This window comes from Hypanus sabinus, unplaced genomic scaffold (assembly GCF_030144855.1).
Source record: "Hypanus sabinus isolate sHypSab1 unplaced genomic scaffold, sHypSab1.hap1 scaffold_2957, whole genome shotgun sequence".
NCBI classification, from domain to species: Eukaryota; Metazoa; Chordata; class Chondrichthyes; order Myliobatiformes; family Dasyatidae; genus Hypanus; species Hypanus sabinus.
Genome location: NW_026781109.1, coordinates 1 through 12,440, shown reverse-complemented (window position 1 = coordinate 12,440; position 12,440 = coordinate 1). Strand labels below are relative to the sequence as shown.

Here is a 12,440-nt window from a genome sequence, read left to right as displayed (position 1 = left end):
ATTGGGGTTGTTCCGGTCGGTTCAGGAACCGAATGGTTGAATGGCTGTTCCTGATCCTGATGGTGTGGGACTTAAGGCTTCTGTACCTCCTGCCTGATGGGAGCTGTGAAAGTTGGCCTGGTCTGGATGGTGGGGATCTTTGATGAGGGATGCTGCCTTCTTAAGGCACTGCCTCCTGTAGATGTTACCGATAGTGGAGAACGATGTGCCTGTGAGTCCACTCCTCTGCAGCTTCTTTCATTCCTGTGCATTTGAGTTGCCCTACCAGACTCTGCTTTCCTGGCACAGATGACACATAAACTCTTCTCGGGGTTCCAGCCGGGCCCAGATGTCGGGTTTAACCAAAGTTTCAATGACCAACTCCACCATCTTCATCAAGGATGATGCCTGGGCACGTTTCATCTGGTGGTAAACATACTCAATTCCCATTGTCCATCCCTCCTGTTTGGTTAGTCTCGAGTCAGAAATGGTGTATGATTTTAACCAAGGTGGGACAGCAGAAACCTGACTGGTTGAGGACTAATGGAGAGGGATGGATGAAGGGAGTTGAGTACATGTACTACCAGACCAGGCGTGCCAAGGCAACATCCCTGATGAAAATGGCAGAGTTTCTCATCCAAACATCGGTTCAAATCAACACCAGGACCAGGCTGGAAGCCCAACAAGAGTTTGTATGTTACAGTCAGGATAATCTCAATAATCCACCCACAGGTGCTTGTAGAGTATTCAGTGACAAGCCAAAACTTCTAAGAAAGTAATGACACTGGCAGATCTTTCTCTTGATCGCATCAATGTGCTGGGCCCAAGACAGGTCATCCAACCACTGCTCTCCACATATTACCCCCGCTGCAGACTGTCACTCTCCTCCCCCTTCCCGAAGTGCGTTTCACTGACGTTGAGCGTGAAGCTGTTGTTGTGGCATGGCCAGGTGTCCTATCTCTCTCCCCTGGAAGCTGCTTCACCAGCAGTGGTGCATTGGTGAATTTGTGTCTGGCACGAGAGCTGGCGCGTGTATAGTGAGCAGAGCAGGGGGGCTATACGCACAGCCATGAGATGCTCCTGTGCCGATGGTCAGCAAGAGGATTACTATAAATGGGTGGCGTTGGATTGGAGTCTAAAATGATTATTTTTCTTGTAGCTTAACTTCTCTTATGCTTGCTTGTGTTTTTATCTAATTACATGTAATTATTCAGCAAGTCCAGTCTAGCTGATTCTGTATTTTTCTACAAGTTTCTTAGTTTTCCTGTGCAGCATGTGTCACATCCGTAAGTTACTCTCAGAACCAGAATCAGGTTTAGTATCACCAGGATAATGCTGTGAAATTTGTTGACTGTGTGGCGGCTGTACAATGTAATACATAATAATAGAGGGAAACATGGAATTACAGTATCAATGTACACAGTGCCCATAAAAAGAATTCACCCCCGCCCTCATCGGAAGTTCACCTGTTTTATTGAATCACAGCGGATTTAATTTGGCTTTATTGACACTGATCAACAGAAAAGACTCTTTCACGTCAAAGTGAAAGCAAATTTCTACAAGTTGGGCTAAATTTATTAGTTATTAAACACAAAATAAAGCCCATTATATTCCAGATAAGGAGGAGGAAGTGGAGATGGGTCAGCCACACCTTGAGGAAGAGCCAGTCGAATGTCACCCGACAATCACTCGAATGGAGTCCACAAGGGAAGAGAAGAAGAGGTCGCCCAAAGCAAACCTGGAGGCGTAGGCTTTTGAATGAACTGAAAGCCGCCGGCCAAACTTGGGAGACTGCAAAAACCTGCTGGAGATCGCAGGAAGTGGAGGACTTTTGTTGAGGCCCTATGCTCCATAAGGAGCGAAAAGGGTTAAAGAGAGAAACACAATCATTGATTGCATAACTACTCACCGCCTCAAGTCAGTATTTACTTTGTAGTAGAAGCACCTTTGGCAGTAATTGAAACCTTGAGTCTGTGTGGACAGGTCTCTGTCAGTTTCACACATCAGGACACTGCAATTTTTCCCCATTCTTCTTCACAAAACTGCTCAAGCTCTGTCAGATTGCATGGGGATTGAGAGTGCTCAGCTCTTTTTTTTAAAGTCCAGCCACAAGTTTGAGGTCTGGACAATGACTTGGCCATTCCAGGACATTAACTTTGTTGTAGCTTTGGCTTTACACTTGGGGTCATTGTCTTGCTGGAAAACAAATCTTCTCCTAATCACTGTTCTCTTGCAGACTGCATCAGGTTTTCCCCCAGGATTTCTCTGTATTTTGCTTCATTCATTTTACCCTCTACCTTCACAAGCCTTCCAGGGCCTGTTGCAGTGAAACATCCCCACAGCACGATGCAGCCGCCACCATGCTTCATGGTAGGGACGGTGTGTTTTTGATAATGTGCGGTGTTTGGCTTACACCAAACATAGTGTTCAGTCTGATGGCCGAAAAGCTCAATTTTGGTTTCATCAGACCATAGAACCTCCTTCCAGCTGACTTCAGAGTCTCCCACATGCCTTCTGGCAAACTCTAGCTGAGACTTCATGTGAATTTTTTTCAACAGTGGCTTTCTCTTTGCCACTCTCCCATAAAACTGTGACTGGGGAAGCACCCGGGCAACAGTTGTTGTATGTACAGTCTCTCCCATCTCAGCCACTGAAGCTTGTAGCTCCTCCAGAGTTGTCATAGGTCTCTTGGTGGCCTCCCTCACTAGTCCCTTTCATTTACGGTCACTCAGTTTTTGAGGACAGCCTGCTCCAGGCTGATTTACAGTTGTGCCATATTCTCTTCATTTCTTGATGATTGACTTAACTGTACTCCAAGGGACATTCAGAGACTTGGAAATTTTCTTGTATCCATCTCCTGACCTGTGCTCTTCAATAACCTTTCCGTGGAGTTGCTTGGAGTGTTCTTTAGTCTTCATGGTGTAGTTTTTGCCAGGATTCTGACTCACCAGCAGTTGGATCTTCCAGATACTGGTGTATTTTTACCACAATCAATTCAAACACCTTGAGCACACAGGTGATCTCCATTTAACTAATCATGTGACTTCTGAAACCAATTGGCTGCACCAGTGATGATTTGGTGTCATATTAAAGAAGGTGAATACTTAAACAATCAATTATTTTGTGTTTTATATTTGTAATTAATTTAGATCACTCCGTAGGAATCTGGTTTCACATTCACATGAAAGAATCTTTTTCTGTTGATCAGTGTCCCAAAAAATAGTGAAATTAAATCCACTGTGATGCAATGTTGTAAAACAATAAAACATGAAAACCTCCGGGGGATGGGGGGGGTTAATATGTTTTATAAGCACTGTGTATTACATTAAATGAGTAGAAAAAATAGAAATTAAGAAGTAGTGAGAGGTTCAATGCCCATTCAGAAATGGGATGGCAGAGGGGAAGAAGTTGTTCCTGAACCACTGTGTGTGTGTCTTCAGGCTCCTGATGGTAGCCTGGAGAAGAGGGCTCCTGGGTGTATAATGATGGGCACCGCCTTTTTGAGGCATTGCTCCATGAAGATGTCATGAATACAATGGAGGCTAGTGCCCATGATGGAGCGGACCAAGTTTACACTCTCGAGCTTTACTTTGATCCTGTATAGCATCCTCCACCCCCCCCCCCCCATATCAGACAGTGATACAACCCGTCAGAATGCTCTCCACGGTACATCTGTAGAAGATGTGAGTATTTTAGGTGACATAGCAAATGTCCTCAAGCTCCTGATGTAATATAGCTACTGTTGTGCCTTCTTTGTAGCTGCATCAATGTGTTGGGTCCAGGTTGGATCCTCAGACACTCTTACCACTGGCATGTCTTATCTTTCTAGTGTGAGTTAGATTTTATTATAATGTAACCATGACTTCTTGTCCTTTCCTTTTGTTTGGTCTTTTTTTAAATAACGCTCAAAAAGAATCTCAGGGTTGTACATGGTGACATATGCACAGTTTGATAATAAATTTACTTTGAACTTTGTGTGGCTTCTTTTTTTTGTCTTGTCCTTTTTTTCATCTCTTATAATAGTCAATAAACCAGTTTTATTTCTCATTCTTGACTTCTGGAGAACCTCTGGATGAAAAGTCACCAGACCCGACATTGGTTATTGATCAGTACAGACTCAGTGGGTCACAGGGCCTGTTTCCATAGTGTAACTCAATGACACTTCCCTTCAGGTCAGACACTTCTTACAAGAATATTTAAGTAATTTTCCATATATACAGGATTCTGACCTATTAGATACTATTTTAAAAATAAATCCTTTAGTGAAGGGTTTTATTGGGAAAATTTATAATTTATTGTTACAACAGCACAATTACCCTTCACTTAAGATTAAGCAAGATTGGGAGAGAGAGCTGAACATGACCTTGATAACAGAAGATTGGTTGCGGATTTTCAAGTTGGTTAACTCTTCTTCAATCTGTGCCAGTCACTCTTTAACTCAATTTAAAATTGTACATTGTTACTATTTGACAAAGGAGAGACTGTAAAATGTCTCCTAATGTTAATAGTCAGTGTGACAGATGTAAAGCTGAGACAGCTACATTTACACATTTGTTTTGGTCGTGTTCTGTATTCAAACGTCTTTGGAAATCTATTTTCTCTACAATTTCTAAAGTCTTAAAAATTAATTTACAACCTAATAAATTGACAGTTTTATTTGGTATAATCCCTCAATATATTCATGGTATTTCTCCATCAGACCGACATGTAATTGCATTTGTTACACTATTGGCAAGAAGGGCTATTTTGTTGAACTTTTGATGTTTCTGTTCCTACTTTGATACAATGGTTCTCTCAGGTGATGTTATGTCTCAGTTTGAAGAAAATCAGAGGTCGAACTTTTGATCCTCGATTTGATTTTGAGAAAAGGTGGGGTTCATTCGCCCGCTACTATCATCTGATTTAATTAATATGGTTCCCTTCCGATTTTTCTTTATCTGGATTTGAGTTGGTGGATTGATGTTTTTCTTTCATGGAAGTTTGTATGATGTATAGATCCGGGGTTGTGCTCCCAATGGGGTTTTTTCCAGTTAGTAGGGGGTTCTTTTTTTCCCCCAAAAAATAATATTCTTAATGCTTTATTTTTTCTTATTATTATTGATATATTGCTTAGCTTTGTTAATCAGTTATTTGCTAATTTAATTCCTCATTGTATATAATGACATATTGACTTAATTTTATTGTTAATCTTCAATAATAATTAATAAAAAAGATTTTAAATTGAAATCCCTTCGCAGGGAATGGCGTTCCTCCACAACAGCGTCATCGGTTGCCACGGGAACCTCAAGTCCTCCAACTGTGTGGTGGACAGCAGATTCGTGCTGAAGATTGCAGACTATGGACTGGCCACCTTCCGGTGCGCCCTCACCTCCGAGGACCAGCATTTGCTCTATGCCAGTGCGTCGCCTGACAGCCACCTTTCGCCTTGCATTTTGTGGGTGGGCAAGGGGAGGGTGGAGGTTGAAAGTCACCCCCCCCCACCAAAACACACTGTTAACTCTTTGCTTGCCACCGTGGAATTCCACTTCCTCTCCTGGACTTGCTCCGCTGGGGGAAATCAGTGGGGAAAATGTCCAGGAGAGAAAGATGAAATTCGTGGAATGTCCTTGGGAGCACAAGAGACTGCAGGTGCTGGAACAGGAAAACAAGGTGCTGGAGGAACTCGGCAGGTTAGGCAGTATCTGTGAGGGGGAAATGGGCACCTCTCAGATCGAGACCCTCCATCCAGACTGAGGGCAGGTAGCAGTAATGCAAGAGAGACTGCAGATGTTGGAAATGTGGAGCAACACACACAAACCCTCACACAGACAGTGGAACACCTTGCTGGGGTGGTGGTCGAGGCAGATGCATAATGGACATTGAAAAAACTCTTTGATAGGCATATGGGTGAAAGAAAAATGAAGAGCTATGTGGGAGGGAAGGGTTAGATTGATCTTAGAGTAGGTTAAAAGGTTGGCAAAACATCCTGGGCCACAAAGCCTGTTCTGTGTTAACTGTTGGTGCAGATATGGGTGTATTTAAAGGAAAATAATTTAGGGACATTTAAGAGACTCCTAGATAGGCACATGGATGAAAGTGAAATGGAGGCCATGTGAGAGGGATGGGTTAGATTAAACGGTTAGCATAACACTGTGGGCTGAAGGGCCTGTGCTGTACTGTGTTCTGTGAACTCAGCAGGTCAGCGGAGTGGATGGTCAACATTTGGGTTAGGGCTGCAGCAAGAGCAAACAAGTATTGGGTGGACCCCAGCAAGGAGAGGTGATCAGGCAATGGAAGGAGGGGAGAGTGGGAATAACGGCAGCGGTCAGGAGATGGTAGGTGGGTGGGGGTCAACAGATAATGGAATCCAACAATGTGCCGGAAATACCCAGTAAACAAGCAGCAGCTGTGGGGAGAGAAACAAAAGTCTTGGCCTAAAACTGTGTCTGTCCATTTCCGTCCACAGATGCTGCCTGACCCGCTGAGTTCTGCCACAATTGTGTGTGTGTGTTTGTGTTTGAGTGTGTGTGTGTGATTGTGAGTGTGTGTGTGTGTTTGTGAGTGTGTGTGTTTCTGAGTGTGTGTGTTTGTGTGTGTGTGTGTTTGTGAGTGAGTGTGTGTGTGTGTGAGTGTGTATGTGAGTGTGTGTGTTTGTGTGTGTGTGTTTGTGTGAGTGTGTGTGTGTGTGTGTTTGTGTGTGTGTGTGTTGTGTGAGTGTGTGTGTGTTTGTGTGAGTGTGTGTGTGTGAGTGTGTTTGTGAGTGTGTGTGTGTGTGTATGTGAGTGTGTGTGTTTGTGAGTGTGTGTGTTTCTGTGTGTGTGTGTGTGTGAGTGTGTATGTGTGTGTGTGTTTCTGAGTGTGTGTGTGTATGTGAGTGTGTGTGTTTGTGAGTGTGTGTGTTTCTGTGTGTGTGTGTTTGTGAGTGAGTGTGTGTGTGTGTGTGAGTGTGTATGTGAGTGTGTGTGTTTGTGTGTGTGTGTGTGTTTGTGTGAGTGTGTGTGTGTGAGTGTGTTTGTGAGTGTGTGTGTTTGTGTGTGTGTGTGTTGTGTGAGTGTGTGTGTTTGTGTGTGTGTGTTTGTGTGAGTGTGTGTGTGTGAGTGTGTTTGTGAGTGTGTGTGTTTGTGTGTGTGTGTGTTGCTACCTAACCTGTTTGTTTCCAGGATTGTTGTGACACTGTAGCAGGGTGGGAGATCTTCCCATTTAGAGGTGACCCTCGTGGCTATGTCGTCAGCTCTGACCCGCCTTCTGAAATAAGGAAATATCTACCAGGCCCATATCCCATTTTTAAAAAAAAGCAGAGCAGCAAATTTGGAATATTGTGAGCAATCTCGGGCCCTGTATCTAAGGAAAGATGTGCTGGCCCTGGAGAAGGTCCAGAAGAATGATCCCAAGAACGAGAAACTTGATAGATGATTTGATGTCTCTGGGCCTATATTCAATGGAGTTCTGAAAGTTAAAGGGGAAAAGAAAGGGAGGAAATCTACTGAATACTGGAAGGCCACTAGCATGGATGTGAGAGCACATTTCTACCAGGAGGAGAGCCTCAGGCTGAGGGAACAGCCTCAGATTAACAGAGGTGAGGAGGAATTTCTTCAGCCAGAGTGGTGAATCTGTGGAATTCATTGCCACAGGCGGCTGTGGAGGCCAAGTTATTGGGTGGATTTAAAACAGAGATCAACAGTTTCTTGATTGGTGACAGGGTTAAGAGTTATGGGGAGAAGGTGGGAGAGTGGGACTAAAACAAATTGACCGTGATTGAGCTGAATGGCCTAATTTTCTATCTCATGGTCTTCTGTTCAAGTAACTTGAGTGAGCACGGAGGAAGGCTGGTTACCTCACTGTCTTGAACTTGTTTCCTATGGCAGAGAAGCTGTGGACTGCCCCGGAGATCCTGCGGATGGAGAGCCCTCCCACAGGAACACAGAAGGGAGACGTGTACAGTTTCGGCATCATCCTGCAGGAGGTCGGACTCCGGAAGGGACCCTTCTTCATCGAGAGCATGGAGCTGAGTCCCAAAGGTAAGCCCGCCGTCAACGATAAGAGAATGGGATCATCCGTTTTCTGAAAAATCACACTTGAGCTGAGGAATCGTTCTTGGTGTCCTGGTGTCAGTGCTCACCCATCTTAAGACCATAAGATTTAGAAACAGAACTCGTACATTCAGCCCATCGAGTCGCTCCACCATTCCATCATCATCATCAACATCAGGTGCCATGCCCAGTTTGAGCTTTGACTGCCACGGCCCACACACTCCTGTCAAGTGGATCAATTCGTTGGTATCCATTTCCAGTTCTCTGGCTGCTGTCTCCATCATCACTTGTCTTTGCCTTCCTCTTGCTTTCTTCCCTTCAATCTTTCCCACATTCATTCCATCACTGCTGATCTATTACCCCTCTCAACCCCATTCTCCTGCCTTCTTCCTGTAACCTTTGACACCTTTACTAATCAGGAGCCTACCAACCTCTGCTTTAATTATACCCAATGTCTTAGCATCCACAGCTGTCTATTGCAATAAATCCCACAGATTCACCACCCTCTGGCTATAAGAATCCCTCCTCCTCTCTATTCTGAGGCTGTACCCTCTGATCCGAGACCTCCCCCCCCCCCCAAAACGATGGGAAGCATCCTCTCGATGTCCACTCTATCTAGGCCTATCAATGTTTGGTAGGTTTCAATGAGACCCAAAGCCCCATTATTCTTCCAAACTCCAGTGAATACAGACTTTGAGCCATCAAATGCTCCTTGTATGTTAACCCTTTCATTCCTGGGATAATTCTTAAATAGAAATTGATAGTTGTACTGGGAGGATTTGGTGCCAAGGTAACCCATCCTGCCAGCAGTTTCACTGGAGGCAGCAGGTGGATCTCAGAACCTCGGTTCAGTGTCTGTAACTCCGAGGTGGTGAACCTATGGCACACGTGCCCAAGATGGCACTTGTAAAAATTTTGTCAGCATGAGGTACCCATTGATTCTTTAAACCCAACCCATAATAAAAACAAAAATAATGATTATCTTTATGAAGCAACAAATGGTTTCTTTACAACCGGGGAGCAGGGAGATGTTTTTGCAAGAAACGTCTCACGCTGGATGGCCTTCAGATCACATGACGTTGGTTGATGTTGAAATTCTCACAGACCTGGTGTACACATCGGTATTTTGATAGTAAATAGCTACAGTAACAATACTAATTTAAACTGCTGCTATTTTCAGATTCAGATTATTGTCTAATTATTTTAAGTTTATTAAGTTCCAGAGTGGCCACTGCAAGCTGCATCACGCCGCCATTTTGGATATTTTAAAAAGATTAATATACATAATTTTTCAGCAAGTATTCTAAAATGCTTTGTTTATTTCAATCTGTCTTGGAACGTGTCTGACTTTCACTGCAAACAGGTGCCACACACTCTAATCCGTACCGGCAATACTCACTATCACTGGGGGGCACACGCACGCACACACGCACACGCGCACACACACACATGCACACACACACACACACACCACACACACACGCGCACACACCACACACACACACCACACACACACGCGCGCGCGCACACACACACCACACACACACACACACGCGCGCTGCGCACACACACACCACACACACACCGCGCGCACACACACACACACACACCGCGCGCACACACACACCACACACACACAACCACACACACACACCACACACACACACACACCACACACACACACACACCACACACACACACACGCGCGCACACACACACACCACACACACACACCGCACGCACACACACACCGCGCACACACACACACAACCCGCGCGCACACACACACCACACACACACACGCGCGCGCACACACACACACACACACACACACACACCGCGCACACACACACCGCGCGCACACACACACACACACCGCACGCACACACACACACCGCGCGCACACACACACACACTGACCCTCACTTGGCGACAGGACCGATGGGGACAGTGGGAATTCCTGCACAGCTTCTCTCTGGATCTGGCCCTGATTGTGAGTGAGAACAGCACTGCCTTCCACACCTCTTCCCAATCTCCTCCCTGTCTCGACACTGAAACCATCTGTTCCTTTCTCCAACTCTCCCCCCACCCTCCCCAGTACCCTTCTCATTGCTATATGGTAACTGTTCCCGTATGTGGCAGAAATTATCGAGAAGGTGAAGGGTCACAAGCGGCCCCCCTTCCGCCCGAGCACAGACACGAGCTTGGAGGAGATCAGTCTGTTGATGCAGCGCTGTTGGTCAGAGGATGTCCTCGAGAGGCCTGACTTCAACCAGATCAAAGTCCTCCTGCGTAAACTCAACAGGTGGGTCTCCAGAGATCAGAGATTAGCCACCTCTGCCATCTCATTGGTCCCATTGCTTCCTTGGTCCACGTCCACTGCTGGTCCTTAAGGACCATCCCGGATCACTGCTGGGAAGTGGCTGTGAGGTGACCACCTTGAACCACTGCTCTCTGTCCGGATGAGGCTGGGGTGGGAGCAGTGCCAGGATTTAGACCCAGCAATTAGACTCTGCCTCCAGCTCAGGAAGGATGATGTCGCCCAGTCAGTATGAAATTACAGATTGCACACTGCATTCAAGTATAAGGATGTATATTTGTGAACGTTAACTTAGCCGAAGAGTTAGTAAAGAAAACAAAAGGGCTCATTATAATTAAACAGTCAATTGTGCACAGGTCAGAGCTCAAATCTTCCAAAACCCACAGTCACCGATCCTTAATATACCTCTGCGCCTTGGCTCCATCGAATCGTGTTTCCCCACCAGTTCGAATCCTAAAACCGGTTCTCTCCAGCATCTTCAATCTTCATCTCCCGCCAAAGACAAAGAGCCACCACCCGTTCCACTCTCCTGATTGGATGGCCCACATTCCCAAGCATCCCCTATTTCCCACAGTAACCCACACACTGCTTCTACGGAAAGACCGTTACATGAAGCACCCTACAACGTCAGCAGTGAAACCTTCACCAGGGTGTTACACTTGTAAATTATATTTTATTATAAATAAGGTTATTTTGGTTATAGGCGGAAGATGCCTCTGCACCCAACGGTAACCATAGAAGCTTTAGAGAGGGTAGCAGAGGAGATTTACCAGCCGGATTAGAGAGCATGATTTATGAGGATAGGTTGAGTGAACTGAGGCTTTTTCTCTTTGGAGCAAAGGAGACTGAGAGGTGGCTTAATACAGATGTACGAGGTGATCTGAGGTATAGATCGGGTGGATAGATCCCAGGGCAGAAGTGACTAATGTGGGAGGGCACAATTTAAGGTGATTGAAGGAAAGCATCGGGGGGGGGGGGGGGAGTCTGAGATAAGTTCTTTACACAGAGAGTGGTGAGTGTGTGGAACATCTTGCCGGGGTGGTGGTAGAGGCAGATGCTGTGGAGGTAGTGGTAGAAACCCTCAGCTAGGCACACGGATGACAGAAAAATGGAGGGCTATGTAGGGGGGAAGGATTAGATTGATCTTGAGGTAGGTTGAAAGGTTGGCACAGCATGGTGGACGGAAGGATGTGTAACTGCAATATGCTTGGCAGACCAGAGATGGTCCTACCACCAATGGCACAGTAAAGGGGGGCAATTTGCAATGGTGAGTAAATGCCAGCATTGCCAGTAGGTGCCCAGATGTAGTAAGGCAGTGAAAGTAAAGTTGTCCTCATTAATGTCAGCACACAGTCAAGGGCACGCCAGTGGCCATATTTCATGAGGAGTTGGAGGAGATCTGGTACATCGTTCTGGCTGGTTGCATCTCCGCCTGGTATGGAGGAGCCACTGCGCAGGGTTGTAAACTCAACTAACTTCATCGTGGCCATTAGTCACCCCTCCCACCTTCCCCAACTGAGGTGATGCCTCAAAAAGGTGCCATCCATCATTTAGGACCCTCACTACCTACTTCATGCCCTCTTCTCGTTACTATCATCGGGGTCTTTCTTCCACCATAAGAGATGTTTATCTGGATTGCTGCTCAGGATCCAGACTGTTGCCAAGGGCCCTTAGCATTGCCAATAATCCTTCTCAGCCGTCCAGCAATCTGTTTGACCCCCCCCCCCCCCAACCATCAGGCAGGAGGTTCCGTAGCATTAGGACAGGGACTGTTAGGATGGGAAATAGCTTCTTACCCCTCAGGTGGTGAGACTGCTACCAAGCTGGTCTCATCACGTGTGAAATAGCAGTGCATTATACTGTTCACTTTTTAAAACTTGTGTCATAAATGCAATTATTTGTTAATTTATTTGTGGTAATATTACTTCATGTGTTGTGTGTGAGTTATATGTACTGTGTTGTGCACCGTGGTCCAGAGGAATGTTTTTCCGTTTAGTGTTGCAGGTGTTCCCCCTCCCGCTACAAAGATAGAAACCCTTCTTAAGCTGAAATGGCATAAAGTGAAGAACCATTAACTTATATGGGAAAAATTTTCATGAAAGCAAAAATCCTCTTTGTATTGCGAAAACAGG

The 12,440-nt window shown here is 45.6% G+C and overlaps 1 protein-coding gene across 1 annotated transcript; it reads left to right on the top strand.

Moving 5' to 3' along the window:
* Nucleotides 1-6,951: 6,951 nt before the first annotated feature.
* Nucleotides 6,952-10,293, top strand: LOC132388312 (atrial natriuretic peptide receptor 2-like; the record flags this gene model as incomplete). The annotated part of the gene is made up of 3 exons (XM_059960652.1): nucleotides 6,952-7,534; nucleotides 7,824-7,976; nucleotides 10,131-10,293. Coding segments are annotated over exons 1-3 (386 nt in total), but the record flags the coding sequence as incomplete, so codon positions are not given.
* Between the last annotated feature and the right edge of the window lie 2,147 nt (nucleotides 10,294-12,440).